At 36.1% G+C, this 20977-nt stretch overlaps 1 protein-coding gene across 1 annotated transcript; it reads left to right on the top strand.

Moving 5' to 3' along the window:
• Nucleotides 1-881: 881 nt before the first annotated feature.
• On the top strand, nucleotides 882-20755 carry LOC104527776 (adhesion G protein-coupled receptor A3-like; the record flags this gene model as incomplete). The annotated part of the gene is made up of 6 exons (XM_029085866.1): nucleotides 882-902; nucleotides 1157-1364; nucleotides 2290-2498; nucleotides 11883-12010; nucleotides 12914-13037; nucleotides 20610-20755. Coding segments are annotated over exons 1-6 (836 nt in total), but the record flags the coding sequence as incomplete, so codon positions are not given.
• Nucleotides 20756-20977: the final 222 nt, after the last annotated feature.

Raw genomic sequence — 20977 nt, 5'->3', positions numbered from 1 at the left:
CTACTCATGCTTTTCTCCTGTATTTATCATGAGGTCACTAGATGCTTCTCATTTATTTTAGTTCATTGATCTCTGTTGTACCATTTATTTCTCTTATGTATATTTCTTCCAGCACATGGACATATATTAATGTCATGTTTGTTTACATGGTTGTGAAGATTATTGTTTTACTTCTGAAAGAGGTAGCGCACATGTGCTATGAGTAAACTGTGTGATAATCTATGTAAATTATGTGCACAGAAGCTGTACTTTGCCCTTGGGGGAAATGCAAATTAGAACATTTTGTAGTTTGTTTGTTTTTAAATACATACACTTTTCACTTCAAGGCTCAGGACAGACTCCCTGTTTATTTTCCCATTGCTTATCTTTTGTTTTTTTCTTGTAACTATCTAAGCCTTTAATGATTAGTTTGCTACTTTGTCAGGAAAAAAATTCTTGATGAGTGAAGTCCTCAGAACATAATGCTTGGTGTATTTTATAGCTGTGCTCTAGGGGAATTATCTGCTTGTAAAAGGGTGTATAACACACTCACAACTCAAAGCCATTATAGACATCTGACAGTCTTCATTCATTTTCTCCTAGTGCTGTCTTATTTTCTTCTGTTACATTAGTGCTCGTAATAATTTTTCAGTCCTGCATTACTAAAACACAGACTTAACTGATTTTCCTTATATAAAGCAAGAAAAATATATTCATAAAATGTGTTGTTTACTGCACTTGCAGTTCTCTGCTGATATAATTTTTTTGTATTAATAAAATTATTTTTATACTCTTTAAGTACCCTTTCGGAGAAATGTTTTAATGTAAGTTGTCTGATTCTGTTTTAAGTGAAGGAGAAAACCTGGTAGAGGTTGTCTCTTTAAATCAGATCTGCAGTGTTGATGGACCCTCTAGCAGGCACGGTAAGAACCATTCTCACCTCTGCAGCAGGGAGCTTGACCATATAGACTCTCACGTTCAATCAAAACGTTTTCCCTTTTAATATGCACTGTACCAATCCTATTCCCATGGTTACAGCTCGTGCTTCTTTGGTTGCTTCCAGTCTGTTGGAAAAGGAAGGCAGCATACATTTCTTGTACAGGAGTTTAAAACATCATGAAAGGAACCCTGTTGTGATTTGCATTTTAAATGTTTCTCTTTTTTTCTCATTGTACAGAATGCTGTAGCAGTAGCTTCAGTTCATTTGCCACAGTCTGTCTTCTCTCAGTCTTCAGCCTGGCAATCTGTTGATAACTCCACTTGCAAGCTACAGTTTATTGTCTTTCGGAATGGAAAACTCTTTCCTAGCACAGGAAACTCATCAAATCTTGCAGATGATGGGAAACGTAGGACGGTTGCCACGCCAGCTGTTTTCGCTAAAATAGGTGAGGAGTTGTTATGCATTATTTCCTTTAATCTAAAAGCTACGGTATACTTGATTGTGTAGAGAATAAAGGAGTAGAGTATACAGTGTGCTGAGAGGCTGGAAACAGTCTTTCTTTAGTACAAATGTTTGCAGTTATTCCTATGTGCATGATTTTATTAAAATTATCCTGCAAATAAAGAAAGGCACTTGCTGTATGACTAGAATGCAAATTTTGTACTACTGTTTGTTGACAGTGTTGTTACAAATGCTTGTTTCTTAAAGCGCAGTGCTTTAGGAGGGAACCTTGTTTTACTCTTTATAATGAAAATTGCATTGTTAACGTCCTAGACACTGATAAAAATAAGGTTTTTGGAGTGGGTGTAGTGCCCTGTTGCATGTATCGATACTCACCAGTATACTTTCTGATCAATGGACTTAAAACAGGTGTTGTTAAAGGCTTTTGTCTGAATGTGATATATTGTATGTGCTAGTGAGTCATTATTTTGATTAATTATTCACCCAGGCAATTTTACTAATTTTATTTGATACTGAATAGTGCTCTCATTTCTATTAACATTTTTAATCTTTAAATGTGACTTTCAAAGTGCAGAATGGTCTCAGCTATTAATCATACCATGAAACTGAGCTGTTTCTGCAGTTATATGGGCAATAGTGTAACTGAAGAATCTGAAACAAACAAAAAAAAATCTGCTTTGTGAAGGATGATTAGATCATTTGAACACATTATGGACCTGAAACATTCAGATTTATTTATACTATTGCAAACTTTTCTGAATGTGAGCACTACCTTTGATTTTTACCATTAAGAGTATATGTCTATGGCTTTTTTCCCCATAGTTTAGTGTATCAGATCTCTTTACACAGCATTCATCAATAGTGGATTTTCCACTCCGTCTCTCTGATTCAGTTTGTTGCTTTTGCAGATGGGTGCAGTTTTGGAAACCTCACCAGCCCTCTTACTATAGGGTTGAGGCACTTTGCACGGGGTATAGACCCCATTGCAGCCTTCTGGGATTTTGACCTTCTAGATGGACATGGAGGCTGGTGGGGAGAAGGGTGCTACATAATTAGTTCTGCAGGCAATATTACCACCATTCAGAGTACACACTTCAGTAACTTTGCAGTGCTAATGGTAAGTATATGACTTAGCAAATATACCTCTCTCTCTCTCTCTGTTGCCATACATATGTGTTCTTTTTACATGGATCTGTATCATTCTTACCTGTCAGTAACTGACCTTCTCTTTTCTGTAGTGTTTGGTATAAGATAGTCTTAAAGAAAGTAAGTTATTTAACTGCTAGTAAGTGAATAAACCTGATGGTCAGTTTTAATATCCAGGGAAAGGCCTAATCAGAAATTACATTAAATTCAGTCTTACAAATGAAAGTTCCATCAAGGAATGATTAGTATGTAATAGTTATAAATTATAGGACAGGGTTTAAAAATGTATGCTCCTGTGTGCTTTTACATCAGCACATCTCACAGGCTGGTCTGCTTTTGTTCCTGCCCTGCACTGTGTTGATCATACTAATTAGTTGCAGGCATACCGCAATGTTGAATCATTTAATAAATGGAGAGGAATAACATCTTCTGCTCTTTTAAGTAAGGACAGTGTGTCCTTCTTGATCCTGTAAGAGTTTTAGTTTGTGTACCAATGCTAATAGCTTTCTTAAGAAATTGCTGTTCATAAAGAAAAATATTTCTGTGCAGTGCTAACACATCAGCTTGCTTTGGTCTGTTCTCAGTCACACTTACAGTTCCCATTGCAGTTATTTAACTATCCTGCTTAACAGAAAGTTACCTACATGAAAACAAAAATATCCTTCCTGCAATAATAATCTGTTGTTATTCAGGGAATAAAGGAAAGCAAACAAAAATGAGAGGTTTCTAACATATATAGGTGAGAAAATGTTTAGACCATTCAGAATAATTATTATAAACCAGTTGTAAAAAGATTAGCCATATGTGTACTATTAATACCAGATTGATCCTGAATGCTGATGCATGATTGCACTGTAGATGCTGCTTGTGTACGTTGCAGAAATGTTTATAGTTGAGTAAATAATGTATTATGTGTATGTGTAAGGGACAGCAAACATAGGCAACGGGAATTGCGAGGACGTGTGCAGAGAATACCAATCTGCTGCTGTCAGATGGAGCCCAGATGGCAGCCAATCATAGCACAAGGCTGTGGCATCCACAAGTTAAATGCGGATATTATCGTCCACTTTTTAAGAACTGATTTCCCTCAGAGTTGCTTGAACATTTTTTCACCTGTTCCGGAATTGTTCAGAATTCAAGAGCTGTTCCTAAGATTTGATGACATTGAACAAACTTAATTTTCTACAGCTTCTGTGCGTTCCCTTTCTCCCCCAGCCTCTTGTTTCCCTGAATGTGAAACATAATTTTGCTTTGAGAATGTTTTTCTAAATTAATTAAAGAAAGCACCTGTTGACTTTGCAGGTGCCACACCCAAAATGGCTTCCTTCTCCTTCAGCTGCCTGGGTTCAGCCTGTTCTTCTTAAACTTTGGGTAGTTATTAAATGTTAACTAATTGCTTGCAAACAACCAATTTCATTATTTCATTTTGTTTGCGAAAATTGTATACTGACATAAGGACTTCAATTAATTTTTGGTTTGTAAAGACGAATGCACTTTTATTGCTGATAAGATATAGCAGATTGTTTTTTCTACAACCGTAAAGGCAACTGAGGCACCTTTTCCTGCAGCTTTTGCATCTCGTATGTAATTCTGTTTTAGGTTTTGTGTTTGTTTTGTTATAGTACTTCAACTTTGCTTTTTTTCCTGTGTGCGTCTTCCATTTTTATCTGTGCAAGAAAAGAAAATAGAATCTTAGACTCACTCTTGCTTTGTAATTGATATGGTAGCAAACAATGTGGTATGTTCCTTAGCTTATGTTTTACAGTCACTTTTGAGAAAAAAAGATGCCTGACCTTAAGTTATTTTATACATATATATATATATATACACACACACACACACAGACACACAAATATTTCTTCCAACAGCTGTCTGGCTAAACAGCCGTTGGAAAACTTTTGTATCTTCATTATGTGCATTCATTTTCATTCAAGTGTTATTTATTTATCCATGTTTTGTGGCATAAAGTCAATGATTGTTTTATTTGGTAGAGACTACACTTTTCTGGGCAGTTCAATTCTCGTACTAGAAATTAAAAATATTTCATTGTTCTGCTGAGCTATTAATTTATAATGTGAATAATATAAATTGCTTATGTATATTGTCTAAATTCACACCTGAATGCCTACTATATTTTAAAATAGTAACAAACTGATAGCGAATTCAAAGTAGCTAAGATACGATATGTAGCCAACTAAATTAGCTAAAATACCATGATACATGCTGTTAATCTATAATTCTCTAATCTATTAAACCATAAAAATTCATAATTGATTATTATGTTTTGGGGTAATAGCAGAAAACTACAGTAGCATCTGTAAACGGAAGAGCTGCAATAAAGCAACAGTGATGAAGGTTTGCATTACCATCAGAATAACGTATATCCGGCTATGCAACAAGATGAAATAGAAGGCTCAGTTAATCCAACTGTCCATTTTATAGCTAGTACAGCACAAATTCTGATTTGTCATCTTTTTAAATAGTAAGATAATGTTCCCTGAACTGCTCTTATAAAAGTTGTTTTTGCCTATGTACTGTAAAAGGGTTAAAATAAAGGTTTCATAGAGTCCTTTTTTAAAAAGGCAATAATCAAGGATTTATCAGCTACTATTGAGAATTAATAAGTATGAGCATACTTCAAGTGAGAGGATTCATGTAGAGCCATTTCGTTTCTCTCTGACAGTTGTTCCAGTGATGTCAGTGAGAGAGACAGAGTACAGTTTGGAGGTTGAGTTAGAAAGGAGGTACAAGCTCCTTCCCTCACACTGCGCTCATACTTTCACTCTCTTCTGGGTTGGGCCAGTGAATGGAAGTAAAATAGTAATGTCAGACATAACACAGCATTATCTTTTTCTGATCAGCTTTGAATGCTATGTCCTAGGGGTGAGAGTAAAATACTGTGAAATAAACTCCCGAGTTATATTCCTGCTTTTCCCTTCATATACTGTGTGTTTAGACTAGTCTCCTGTTTTGTCTTTTCTTCTGTTACCTGTAGGAGGTAGAGAGTTATTCACATTCTAGCTTCTTTTGGAGGTGGCCAAAACCCTCTAGGGTCTTGAACCATGAACCTCTGCAATATGATTTTCTATTATAGAGTAAAATTATGAACTTATATATGAGCCTTTGGTATATCTTATTATAAGTATTTGTTCTATAAATACTATGTATTTATGCTTTTTTGTGAACTGAGCTGTATATCAATATTTTAATTTTTCAAGACTGTTTGTGTATGTTATGACCAATCTAGTGCCCTGAAGCCATAGTATATTGGAGTAAAAACACTTCTGGAGTAAACAAAAATAATCAACAGCAACATTGAATTTCAAAATTTGCTGAATGTGTTTTGACATACGTTGTCCTTTGTTCTTCCTTTCATTTTTCTTAGAACAGAATGGCAATTCAGTAGTGATGGATATTACTGTAATTGTAAACAGCATTTCCTTTTCCCCCTCAGACTGCTTTGTCAATAGTAATTTCCTCAAATCTGCCAAATAAACACTAGTAAAATTCTTGAATCTAAGTATGCTACTTCTCAATTAACATAAAATGGAGTAATAAATATTTTTAGCATTTTAAATTGTAATCCTGAAGATAGGTTAAATAAACATAAAATCATAAACAACTCCTTTCCTATTTTGTCACAATCTGTCTCATTATTCTGAACAACATAGGTGCATTTTTTGTTGGGGTATTTTTGGGGTTTTTTTTGCAAGTGTAAGGAGTCAGTGTTTGCAAAAGTAGCATACATTCAGTGGATGGCTACTTGAGATAATTAGGGCTGAGGAGACTGAGCTCACAAAAACAGAGCAAATTTGAAACTATTCTGGAAGCAAACCTTGGAAAACTGTGGGAATGAGAAATTGAGGAGAGGCAAGATACTAGGAACAGATAATGCTAAGAGTTAACAGGATTTTTCTCCTGTTGTTTTACAAGCATTCCCCAAATCTTTTAAGTCTTTACAAATTGGTAAGATCACAGTACCACAATAGCTATGTTTTCAATATTTTCAGTGTGAATAGAAACAAATGCAGAATTTCTTAGGTCTGTGCATGAAGTTCAATTCTGAAAAGTCTTCTAAACTTCCATGTTTCAGGTCTTCTCCAAATTAAACAACCTGTCTAATCCTTTTGAGAAATTAATTAATGAGTCAGGGAAGTATTACAGAGATGTCATTTAGAAGGTTGACATAATTACAGTATTTGACACTTTGCCTGTAGAGAACACAGGGTTTTCTCATAACAGGCTGTGGAAACATGGCTCAGTACTTTGAAAAATCAGGCTGCTTATAAAGAGAGCTTTAAGAATGAACTTTTAAATTTTTTTGTGTGTTTGAACAACTACTTTTACACCTACAGAATAGACCTTAGCTGAGTTTAATTGCCAAAAACTATGAAAGTGAACCAGAAAGTTTACCTGCTGTCTGCAAAATTAACATTTAGTGTAGTGGGAACTGCAAAATTCCCTGGAGTTTAGTTCCTCTGCATATGCATAGATGCTTCTCAGTGTGAAGAGCTAGACTTCTAAGCTCTGCTGTCATTCAGAGGCCTGGCAAAGAGGCACATACTCTTCACCTAAGTCCTCAGCTGGCATGTGCTGCTCACCCACAGAGAATGCTTAGCCCATATGGACAGTATTGAGTCTAGCTTCCCGGAAAAGGTTACTTTTTCCAGAGTATTCCTGAATGTGCCAATCTTTTGCATAAAGACTTCGAGTTAGAGTACTTGTAAAAGCAAGATCTGTCTTTTATGTCTTTCTCCTTGGATTACATCTAGCTTTTATTAAATAACACTTAATAACGTGTTATTTGCTCTGTAAAATGCATAAACTGACTTGCTACTGGGGACAAAAATCCAGGCTTGTCTTCAAAATGCACTGACTTTACAACAAATCAAGTTCGCTCTTTCTTTTTGCTCTTGCATTCTGTTGGCTTAATGGATCTTGTTGTTCTTGGTGGTGCAGCTTCAACCAGGGAAGGGATCCAGACTATAGAGGAGCTTAGTAAAATGCGTCAGCTCTGGGGAGATGGGAAATGTAAGTTAAAGACATAGAATCTAAATCTCTAGCCATCTTATTGACTTGGTGGCTTCTACTGAACTCCTTCCAATTTGTCAATGTCTTTCTTGTACTGAAGTGCCCCAAACTAATCAAGATTTGGTCTCACAACAGGTGAATAGGAAGGAATAATCACTTCCCTCAGCTTGCTGCCTGCACTCTTGCTAATATGGCTCAATATGCAGTTTATCTTATGTGTCATAAGGGCTCACCACTGGCTTGCTTTCAGTTTATTGTCCACCAGGACCTGCTGATCCTTTTCTGCAAAGCTTCTTTCCAGTGAGTTTTCCCCCAGCTTGTACTGCTGTCAAGGCTACTCTGCCTCAGAGACAGGGAACTTTTTATGTCTTCTCATTGAACTTCATGAGGTTCCTGTAAGCCCATTCCTCCAGCCTGTAGAGATCTTGCCAAATGACAGTCCTGCCCTCCAGCACATCGACTGCTCCACTCAATGTGCATTGCAATGTTTCCAGTTCTCCATAGAGACCCAACTCTACATATAATTTCCATATTCTGGTGCTCTTAAACATCCTAGTATTTGGCACTTAATTTTTAAGTTTTGTTTTGTTTAAGTAGGAGGAATCTAAATACAAATAGGAATCCAAATCTTACCATAACTGATCGTTCAAATGTGCTTGTGTTTCTGTGGCGCTTGGATACCAGTTCCCTGGGGAACACAGTTTCAGGTGTCCTGCTGCAAACGCAGAAATCAGTTAGACTGTACTTCCTAAAGTCATACTATTACAAGCAATATATTAAAAATAAATTATTAATTTGCCAATATAAGTAGATGGATTACAAAAATTTACAACACAAACTAGATTGTTTTTAGCAGCTGCAATTTTGTGAAAGTACCAGATATTTAGTATTAGTTCACTGTATCTTCCCCTCAGCTTTCTCAGCATCTGCTATTTAGATGTCTCAGGGCTGCCTTTGGTATGTATTTGTCTATACCTCTTTATACTTTCGTATCAAGTTTTAACTGATCAGTATAGATGTGTCTGTTTCAGTTGATTTTTGGAATGAAGTTACGAGTAAAAGTCAAACAGTCCCATTTGCACTCTGATGTTTTTATAATCCTGATTGTTGGATAAAATAGTGACAGAAAAGGCTTTTTATAAGCTGATTTTCATCACTAATTTCTATTGTGCCTTATGTACTATTGTGGCATTTACAGCTGAAAGCTGTTTTCCCACCTTCTTATAGGGTAAATGAATGACAGTTTCTCATGAGACATTTTACCGGCCTTGTAGTTATAGACAGCAGTTTGTAACGGTCAAAGTCTTGTGTGTATTCATTTTCCTGTAGATATTCCTGCCATTTTTCAATATTACTGTTATCTGAATCCCTTCTAGAAAAAAAATCAGACCTACCTTTTTAAAGTGTAACATCCAATTACGCTGCCTTGTGTACAGCATGAAAAAAATAACTTTATTTTCTGCATGCTGTCTTCCTGAGAGGATTACTCAGGGGAGGTTGACAGATCAATAAGGTTTAATTATCATCAAAAAGCAGAGAAGATAAAATTTTTATATATCTATAATGAAATCAATTTTCAATATACAAAACTCTTAAAAAGGATATTCTGCATTGGCAATATTGCATTATGATAGTCCGAATTTTTGCCAGTTATTTACTGTACAAGATTACAAAACAGATAATAATAAGATTTTAATATTTTAAAATGGAGTTAGCTTTAAGATGCTGATTGTTCTTGATTCTTCTGCAGGCAAAATGGATGTATTCCTATAGGACATATGGCATTTGCTTTTATACTCATGTTCAAACATAGTGATTGGTTGATCCCTGCATTTACACTATTAAAAGCTAGTTCTTAGTACACTGAATGATGCCACCTCAAGTAAAATTGCTTTCATTTGTTGCTACATAAATGCGTAGTTTCACTGTGTGGCCTTTTTCACAACTTTGTTAACTTTTCAGAGTAGTTTTTTCAGAAGTATTCGAGTGCCTCCATTTAGCCTGTATGCAGGGGCTAAACAATAGCCAGCTGTTCTAACACTCAGTAACCCCTTCCCACCTGAGAAGGCGAATCAGGAAAAGGAAAGACGACCCATGGGTTGAAATGGAAACAGATTTAATAAAACAATAAAAACCTAATATTAACACTAATATAAAGTACACAAAGTTATACTCAGCCCAGTGGTTGTGAGCTGCACAATCCCAACAGTACATGCTAGGTGTTGAACACTGTGAGCACCACAGCTCCAGCAAAAGTATGACGGTCACAGCAAGCAGGACAGTAGGCCTTGGGAGCAGAATGACAGATGAGACCCTCTGGGGGTGGTGACCATGGAAGAAGGTCGTCCCTAGCAAACTTTCCAATTTATAGTGAGCATGACATTTATGGCATGGAATACTTCTGTTGGCCAGCTTGGGTCAGCTGCCCTGACTTTCGCTCCTTTTAGCCTTAGCACCTGCCTAACTCTCATCTGCTGAAGACCTTGATCACTATGGAAACTCACATACCATGGCTGGCAACGAAGTAAAACAAAGTGTCTTATCAACTTTCTTCTCAACAAATTGAGTGCTGCAGTCTTCTCAAAAATGCAGCTTTTCTGAACAGAAAATTGATTCTTTGATTCTAACCCAGTGAAACCAGCACACCAAGATATTTATTTCTTTAAATAGCTGTGCTGTTACTACTATATTAGTTACAGTAACAGTTTTCTTAATTCACAGAGCTGAAGCAAGTGTATACATAAAATTCTGACAAATTATTGGTATACCAAAATATGTTTATATCAGTAAGAGCTACAAGTAAATATTTTATCATTTTCATCAGAGTATTTCTATTTAAATTGTCTAGTATTTTCATATTACTAGAGTAGTAATGTGCCAAAATTGTACTGAACATTTCTGGTAAATGATAGTCTACCTCAAGAAATTCACATAAAAGAATTAATGGGGAGATGATGCAGAAAAAAAAAAAAACCCAACCAAAAAACATGGGAGAAAAGATGGTAAAAAGTGTGTTTGAGTAGAGATTCAGCGGCAGTTCTGAGCCAACAGACTTTTAAAGAGTTATTTGAAATTTGTAAATTCAGTGTATCCTGAATGTATATTCAATCACACACACACACACAAAACCCGACAAAAATAAAGAGAAGGCCTCAAGAACATTGATCTGTCACATTAAAAAGCTACCACATCAAAAGACAGAGTTGTTTTCCGTTTCTATTCCACTTCTTGTTGAGAGAAGAGTAGCAAGAAATGTTAGGAGACAGCGTAAGAGTACCTCTGTGACAAGTGACTCCACCTCTGACTTTGAGTCTTGGTGAACTCAGCAGGGCTGAGAGAGGACTTATGTGTGGGACAAGTGGTGACTGAGAAGATTTAACTGAGATACACATGCAAGCTAAGTACTTGAAGATAAATGGGATGTGATGACATATATTTGCCATCTTGTTCATACATTATTTGTTCATTTTGATGGTCTTGTATATAAGTTGTAAGCCGCTCTGTTTTAGAACTGACATTAATATGCATCTGAGAAACTGGTACAATCAATCTTAGGCACTTTAAAGCTAGTGTGAACTAAAATAATGACTAGTAGGGCATCTGTTGCTTGTAAGGACCTTTCTGGGAGATAAACGGAACAGTACGTTTCCCCTGAATTAATAACTGCATATATTCTTTTTCATGAAGAATTGTGTCAGTACACACTAGTGGGACCAAAAGGAATGCATGGACCTTTACTCTGCTTTTAATATAGCTGTCAAGCTGCTTTTGAATTGATGTAGGTACTAGAGTATTTGCAACTAAGTATGAAGGTCACTGGGTCAGAGAAGGTGTATCAACTGGGAATTATATTTTAATATAGGAATGAGTCAGTCGATATTTTGTGTGTATTCTTATGGCTTTTGTTTCTTTGAGTGGTTCTTCTGTAGCCGTGTATGTGCCATTTAGAGACCTTTATGGTAATTTGATATTTTTTACTTAATATCCTAGTAAAATACACACATAAAGTTCATGTTTTCAGAAGGAACAGATATTGCTAATGCCTGGAAGATGTAATATTCTGTGTATTTTTTCAGACCTTCTTTTTTAATTAGGATATGTCTACTTGTACTAAAAAGTTAATTTGTCTTGCATAGTGTATGCAGATGAGGAAAGAGCAGTCTGATGTTACTGTAAATTCATGAACTATTTCTACATGAAAAGTTCATCATCTTATTTTCCTGCTCTTGAAAGGGAACAGTTAGAAATGACAGGACCTATTGAAATGAAGTCTCAGTGTTTCACACATGCCTGAAAATGTTAAATAATTTTGCTTTCTCCATAGGATTTTAAGACAGTGCTGTCTTTCCCCCAGTACCCAGGGGAGTTTCTGCACCCTGTGGTATATGCATGTACTGCAGTTATGTTGTTGTGCCTGTTTGCTTCCATTATCACCTACATTGTCCATCACAGGTAAGAATTCAATTTTAAACCCTTGTGTTAAATGGTCAGCATTATGCTGAGGTACTTCAATTTATAAATTAAAATTATCCAAATTACTGTTGGATAGTAATATCAGCAATGTGTTTTACACCAGAGAAATAAAAAAAATGTCAACCTTTCTCAAGCCGTTCTCAAGCTGTATCTTTCCTGAGACATACGTCTAAATGGTCTACACACAGTTCCTAAGATTTTTAACTTGATAATTCAGTCTAAAACCACAAGCACTATCAAATTGCTGTCTGGCAAATTCCAGTCAGAGAGCAGCATGTTGGACAGCTACACTGGAAGTATTGGCTTCTAAGACCAAGTTTGGTTGAAAGACTTGGTAACTATCATTGGATAAAAGAAACTTTCTTTGACTTTGAAATCTTCTTGGGTTTAGAAAACTTGTGTTTTCCTTTATATGAAAGATTTATATAAATGCCATTTTAACTACATACTTCTGTTAAAGACCATTAGCAATTTAAAAGAGTAGGAATGTATTGTACTGTAGAAGCTGCTAAATATTAATTAAGTGAACTTAATGCAATGACTTCGGATCTTCAGCTTCCATTTAATCCTTTAGAGATGTCTTGTTAAAGTTCTGCCTATCTGAAACTATGCAATAAGCCACTTTAAATGCTTGTTTTGATGGAGGAAACTTGAAGTCAGTACACCCTTGTCAGTAGACTCTTTAAAATTTTTACCATTGGTTTTACCTTTTTACCATTGACTTCAATGCTTTATAAATCAGCCTCTATCCTGTAACTAGATTGCTAAGTAGGTATTCAAGAATCAGAGAATTTAATTCGATCATATTAAGCATTTTTTCCAAAGTGTAATTTTCATAACAGATATGTTGATTTTAAATTTTAAAATGTGATTTTTCAACAGCACAATCCGAATAAGTAGAAAAGGATGGCACATGCTTCTCAACTTCTGTTTCCATACTGCTCTTACATTTGCTGTTTTTGCTGGTGGAATCAATCGCATTAAATATCCAATTATATGTCAAGCTGTAAGTATTTGCCTTAGTAATTCTTACTAATAGAATGAAAACCTGAAACTGTATTTTTAAACATAATATTGATAGTTCTCTTTCTTTTCATATATTGTTCCTGGATCTTAAGTTCTTAAAAATAAGTCATCATTATAAACATGTCTTCTCAAGGCCAGCACTGGGAGTGTTCAATGTTTGATTGTCACCTGAGTTTCTGTGAGGGGCTGACCAATGCATTAACATCTCTGCAGCTCAGATTTCCTTATTTTTTAAAAATTCTCTGAAAATCATAATATTTCTCTGTTTTACAGGATAGTTGAAAACTATGATTCCCAAATATTTCTAATGTCCTTTCTGATCTTTGGATCAAATGTGTGGAACTAAAGTTACCGCTGCTCTTTTGAAATATATATACCATTTGCCTGAGAATGACCCTGGCTTCACTGGGTGATCCCTAAAATATATGCTTGGGCAGCTTAATGTAAACTTATAGTAAGATTATGTCTTTTAATTATAACTCAAGCTAAGGAGACAAAGCAGACCAGTACACTTGCAATTTATGAACCCCTGTTTGCACTGCTGGACTGTTTCACATCTCCTGCTTCATCCTTTCCGGGGATATAGTGCCATGAGATGCACAGAGAGTGCATGGCTTTAGCTGCTCTGAGTATAGAGGCTGAGTCTGTACAGTGCGTAGTTATTTCAGTCATCTTCTGTAATGCCCGATGAGGGTTTGTTGCAATTTGTTTGTCTTAAATATTTCTTTGTCTCAGATTTTGTAGAAGTGGTCCGGGTCATATGAATGTTGTTGGTATTTACCTGTAATAAAGCATTTTATTAAGCTAGCGTTCTCCCAGATATTTTGCCTGTCACTAGTCTGGTTCTTTTGATTGGCTTGAATGGGTGTAAACAGCAAGTCACCAGCTAACAGCAGAGTCACTGCAAAACTTGCATAACTAATGTAAGGGTTATAACTCTAATTTTCAGTGAGATGTTTTGGAAGCCTTTTGTGTACACTTGTGCATGACCATCAATAAACAACACATGTAGATCTGTAAGCACCCATAACATTCTATGTGCGAAGTCTACCTATGTGTATTACATGGTATTCATTTAAATGACACAGGTGTCCACTAGATTATTCTGAGACAAATATCTCACAATATCTAGTGCATTGTGTTATAATTAACATGTGAGTTCTAGCAAATTGAAATATCACTTACCATTGTCTTTTTCAGCAGTTTGCAAGTGAGGGTAGCGGATTAGTTTGTAGGGCAGCCATGGCCATGTAATTACATGATCACAAATGACCATCTGTTGTTATAATCATTGCCTGGTTATTTACTTTGCAGATTGCATGGTTACAATGCAGTATTAGCAATGATAATGAAAAATTGATTGAGATAAATGAGTTATTAATAATCTGTTATGAGTAGTATATAAACTACAGGGATATCTTCATAAAATGCATTATCAGTGAGAGCTTTTTCTTGCCGTGGTATATAGAGCCAGATCCTGAGCTGCTGAAAAACATGCACACTTAGAGAAACTGAATGGATCCATTCACATATGCCTTCTAAAGAGTTTTGTAAAGTTATTTATTTACTTGACACCATGCTACATAAACAGGCAATATCATCACAGTTAAAATATAGGAAAGATACAGGACACACAAGACACACACCATCCTCTGGCTCCTGGTAGAAATTGTCTGATGTAATTAGGTAGGGCTAATGGATGCAACAGTTCAAGCAATCTAAGACAAGACTCCTATAGCTGGTAACACAGGCTGAACAAATGTTCACTCACAGAACATTGTACCCCACTACAGACCCTTTTTGCCTGTTGACAGCAACGTTTTTCAAAATTCTGTGATTCCCAGGCTGTCTCTTCCTGTGATAACTCTGAGAGGATTACTCTGTGAATTAACCTTCAGAGTGCCAAAGCTAGGAGATAGGGAGGTCAGACCTACTAATGGCTTCCTGCGAAGCTCATGTGTTTGAACATTTCCCATAGCTTGCATAAGCAGTGGTGGGGTGAAGAGCACTCCTTTTCTCCTGCAAATGGAATATAGCAATTCTTTAAATCACTCAGCCTAATGAAAGGAGTTTTGGACACAAGCTCTTTTGGACTTGTGCCTTCCTTCAGGTCTAAGTTTTGTCTCTTTCTGCTTTTTGTTTTGTTTTGTTTTGTTCTCCCCCCCCCTCCCCTCCCCCCCACTTCTGGGAAAAACTGATATTAGACTTTAAAAATATATTTGTGAAAATATTGCTGCTTGAAGCAGCACTAAAATATTAGCTATGCTCCATGTGTAACAGCATCAGTGTTGCTGTAGCACAGGTATCTTTCCATCTGCTACAATTCAAAACACTACTTCACCCTGCAGCAATGTAATTTGCACTTTTTGTTTCCTGAGTGCGGGGGAAGATTTCAAGTACAAGAATTTTCTGTCCTAATCACTGAAATGTGATATCGAAGCTAGTGAACCTCCACCTTTCTTATTGTACTTATCCTTAAAACTTTCACACAAATTTCACTGCAACATCCTTACCCAAGTGAAATAATAGATTGAGTTAATTTTTATGCTTCATAATTAACAAAAAGGATGGTTCTAAAATAACTTCAGTTAGATCACCTTCTCCCTCTAAATGAGGTGTCCCAGGCTAATTTTAAGCACCAGGAATTTATGCTATGGAAATGGACCCATTTTCTGTGGTAGATAGCTGGAAGAACCTTCATATCCCTTTGGAGGCAAAGTAATTACACAAAAAAAATGTGTTTTCAGAGATGGTAAGATATTAATTTTTATGTAGAATCTAAAAATCTAAAACTCCCTTTTGAACCTACATGCCTATTTCAGAGAGGATTTTGTATAGACAGTCTCACTTGTGTATGTGCTATGCAGTCTTTATGATTTATAAAGAAAACTGATGTTAGAGTGCTGATCTGGAAGAGTTGATTGCTTCTTCACAGATTTCCTCTGCAGATGAGTTTATATCTACAGATTGTTTAGATTAACTACAAATCTGATTCTGGATGTAACTGAATGCTGGCTGTTGATGTAGAATCCAGTGTCTTGACTTTATGGTGAAATCTTTCATGCAAAGCGAAGGTTGTGTTAGGAACAGCAGAATGGGATTAATCAGAGCCAGTACACTAGCCAGAAAGGTGCTTGAGCCAGCTAGCAGGTGATGTACTCAGCCCCTTCCATCTCCCAGAGTTAAGGTCTCAGATTACTTTCCTTCAAAGGGCAGAAGGAGGCTTATTCCTGCCACATAAGAAATGAGGTGGAAGGAGATGCAACTGCAGCTGGATCACTCCCCATATGTGGGATTTCAATCTCATGGCCTCTGCTTTCCAGGGGAGCCTGATAGCCATGAGGCTATGGATGCTTGGGGATGAAATTGTCTGTTCAGCCTGTTGGAACATGAAGAATAGGCTTAGGGGCACAAGATTCGGAAGACAGAAAAGTTAGGGCGTGAGACAGAATAATGATTTTTTATATTAATGGCATGATCACTTCAGTCACATCTCCAGGAACCTGATGGTTTATCAAATAAAAGCTTCTGTGTAAAATTTGTCATGACTCAGATCTTCCTCCTCCCTGATGAGTGTCATATGTGAAACTGCTTGTAAATTCCTTTCTGTAGTATATCTTCAGTAATTCCTATCTGCAGTAAACCTCCAGCAGGAAAGGTGAAGCCTGTTCCATAGTAGGCAATAGCCTGGAAGTTAGAATACTACCTTTGGAAGTTTGAAATTTGGACTTGTATCCTGTTAAACTAGAGAGGTCCTAGAGCTATGCACCACATCTTGCGAAGGATCTGTAGATACAAAAATATTATAGAAAGAGGCGGAAAAGAGTAGTTGTTTCTACTCTAGCTATATTTTTTTAATGAAAGAATGGACACAATATTAATGTACTGTGATCAAGTTTGCCAGTCAGGGTGTCTCAAGCTAAGAATGCTATTGAAGAGCTCTTGAATGATCTTTGGTGAGAAAAGTGCTGCATTGCTCAGCTCTGCTGAGATGGGAACAGAGCAAGTCATATGCACAAGCAAGACTTTAGGTGGCTGTAAACTTCACTAGCAGCAACCTATGACAGCCAAAGACTTTGAACACTGTGGGGCTAGATGTGCATGCTGTGCTGGAGATTGTCCTTCCTGATCTCAGATACCTGATTTGTGGGTCTCAAATTCTTGCTCTAATTTTTTTACCTGTAAAGGTTGTTCTAAGGTGAAATGTTTTAAGATAATGAAATATTCACATCCAATGGTGTTACAGACTGCAGAGAAATTCCTGAATCCCTTCATGTCACTGAAAAGAATCCATTTCAGTGCTGGATTAATAGTTTAAGCAGAATGTCAGTGCATATCCATATCCTTCTCCAAATCAAATGGGCTGAAGAAGGACAATCTTATCTGAAATATGACTACAATTAAAAAAAAAACCAACTAGGGGAAAACAAATTTTTGTGCAAGTTAAAGCTGATCAAGAGAGCTTTTTGTGCCAAAATACTTTGCATGAATGTGTATTCTGGTCATTACCATGGTAACTGCACGGTGTGGAATTTAAAGTACCTCTAAGGTACTGAAAATTATTGAAGGAGTGCATACAGACAGCATCTTCTTACTGTAGAAAAGTGTAGTCTTCTGTCCAGTAGGCTGATGCTTATTCCCAAAGATAAGAGTTCTAAGAACACAAGACATGGAAAAAATGAGTCCAAGGAAACAAGAACATTTTCACCATATAACTGCATTTATTAAATAGCTTTAAGTGCAATGTGTCTTCAGTGCATATGTCCTGACAATTCTTTCTGTATCATTTGGCTTGTCAGTGGAAAACCGTCTTATGAATAAGGGTCATCACTTTAATATATTAAATCATAATCCTTTTTTCTGTGTGGAAAACTTCACCCTTCCCACACAATTTTATGTGAAATACAAAAGTTCTACTTATAGTGAAAATAGTTTTGTGAACACTTGTGTATTTAATTTGTACCTATTTATTGTCCTCTTGAGCCTTACAGAGGCACAAATCCTGTAACAAGATATATATAGATAAATTTGTACCCTGGACCTTCAGTATATAAACCTAAGGTTTCCATTTGCTAAGAGTTAAGTGAGAGTTTACTGAACAAAACTCTCTCTCTCCTCTTCCCCTTTCTGCTGAGCCTTGGTCTTCCCCTTCCATGTCATGAGCTGGTATCTTGTGTATTTCTAGCACAGGGCTCAGATGTCTTCCTAGCTTAAGAGAGCTAGAAAGAGGTGATCTCACTGAAGAGGACAAAAGAGCAAGCATCCACAGCCCCTAAGTGTGAAAGTGAGGAAAATGCATCTCCGTGGCATAACTGATGTCAGTGTGGAGATATGGGAAAGAAAGAGGCAGAGAGCAAAGCCCACGACTTTGAAACACTGATTTTTCAAGATGAGGTGTGACAAGCATTTCTTTACAAATTATTGTTAGTAGATGAATAAGAGAAAAAATCCCAGTCCAGAAAGCATATTTTGTGATGGGAAGTGAGAAACAAAATCATCACCACACAGAGAAAAGGGTACCTTTTCCTTTGGAATTTAGTGTAACAGCTCAGTGCACCCTTCCAAATTCCATATTTTTGTTATGTCGTACTTGTTTTATCTCCAGATTGTCACCATTGTCCTTCAAATCTTTCAAGTCATGAGGAGGTCCTGTGTCATCAGGATATATCTTCTTTTCTTTTAAGCAAGGAGTGCAAATGGAATTTTTTTTTTGAGAGAGAGAAAGAGGTGTATTGTTAGAGTTAGTACAGAAGATGATAATGTTTCTGTCTCTTGACCATGTTTATTTGATTTGTCCACGTATCAGAAGGAACTAAGTTCTTGAAATATGAGTACACTGTGAAGAAAAGTAATGTGACTAAGGGGTCGCATAGCAATGATGTTTTCAGTTCAGTTCAGTTACCACCTTGAAAGTTCAATAAAAGTGTTTTATTGTACTATTTTTAGGAACTTCATTCACTTAAGTGGCTGATCATTTTGGTATATATATGGCCGTATATGCTGTCAAAATTTCACGTGTGGATGCCTTCTCACATGGAATTAATCCCTGCTGTTGATATTCTTATGGACGCTTGGACATACTTGTGTAGAATAATTACAGAATATATAGTAGCAGTGCTATGCTGAGATGAGAAAGAGATTATGGACCTATTCTCTAGAATTTTTCCAATTCTTTCTCATGGTTCCTGTCTCATTTTTCTCCCTCTCTTCTCCCTCCTGCCTTACTCCTTCACTGCCCTCAGCTCATAGTCATATTCACTGCATCCCTACAGAAATGCTGCAAGCTGCATATGAACTAAGTCCAGATAGCACTAGCCACTGAAGTGGCAATGTCTGTCAGCTGATGGTACAAAGTTGTCTCATTCTCTTATTTCTGCTTATTTTACCTCAAGCGACAACAACTATGAAGACTTTATAGTCCCTTGTCTAATGTGTAAGACAAGTCCCAGAGAAAATTACAAAGGGTTTTCTGTTGGTGATATTTGCTGCTATCTTCAAGTTTTGTGCTATATTACTAAATATAAACAAAATTCATGGATTTTTTTTAATTTACCCATCAATTATTTTGTTTTAAGTTAAGCAAAAATGAACACTGGTTCAAATAAATCATTATAATAGATTTGTGTTAGCTTTATTCAGCAAATCTCTGTATTCCTTAAACATTTATGTGCTTTCCAATTATAGCGATATTTTACTTGTCACTGCAAAATGTCAGGTTATTGCTTCAAAGGTAACCTCATTTTATATAATCAGAGGGAGACTTAGCTGATGTAACAAAGCACTGGAGATTGGATAAAATTCCAATTACTGCTTACACAATAATGAATTACAATTACTAACATAATAAAGATGTTAGTATTTTAGAGGTGTTTGTACTTTATTTTACTTTCAATGATAAACATACCAGTTTCTTGAAGATAAAATTGTAATAACACTATTGAGAGTTTGTATTTCCTTTTAAGGGAGGATGCCAAGATCTGTCATTTAATTTCAAAAATTGTATGGCCGAGTGTGTAAGTTCCTTAAAATACATCTGCAAATAATCTAGTTTCAGGCAAATAGCACCAATCCCATTATAAGGAGTCAATCTTGGCTATATGCAGCTGAGAGGAAACTACAGCAGGATATTCCTGAAAAATGAAAGGAAATAATAGCAAGCAAAAATGCTGACCCCTTATTAATTTTTACATTGCATTGTCATGATAATCTAACAAAGCTTGCAACACAAACTAAGCTTCACATCGCTTTAAATCCAGGTGTAAAAAGTTTTCATTAATCAGGTTCTTAGAAAACAAATGTCTTTACAATCTTGGTTTCATAACATACCATCTGGTATCACAGATATTATCTATAATAGATTAAATAACAGATGCCATCTGCTTCTTAAAAGTGTTTTCCCTGGTTAGAAAAAAACAGAGAGAAAGAAAAAATGGATGCACTTACAAATTCAGTTAAAAAAAGATGCTTGTACACTTATGCAGTAAGATTCTTCTAAAACTCTTATTTCACTGATCCATTTACTGACTTGTTTAATTGTCTACTCTTTTTTTAGGTTGGCATAGTACTACATTATTCTACACTCTCTACTATGCTATGGATTGGAGTAACTGCCAGGAATATTTATAAACAAGTCACAAAAAAACCTCAGCCATGCCAAAACAGTGACCAGCCTTCTTATCCAAAGCAACCACTACTCAGGTATGGAATATTACCTATACTTTTAATTTTTTTAATGTATTCCTAAAACATATAGATTTTATACAAACTGTCACTTTTATTTCTGTATTCTTTACTTTTTACAGACTATAAATAGGATTCATAAAGAACTGAGTCACATGCATATAAAAATCTGAATATTTATTGTATGATAATAGTTTACTCAGGAGGTGGAAACATGCAGAACTGGTATTGGCTGGCTTC

Source organism: Antrostomus carolinensis, unplaced genomic scaffold (assembly GCF_000700745.2).
Source record: "Antrostomus carolinensis isolate BGI_N321 unplaced genomic scaffold, ASM70074v2 scaffold6087, whole genome shotgun sequence".
NCBI classification, from domain to species: Eukaryota; Metazoa; Chordata; class Aves; order Caprimulgiformes; family Caprimulgidae; genus Antrostomus; species Antrostomus carolinensis.
This window is presented reverse-complemented; position numbering and strand designations above follow the sequence as displayed.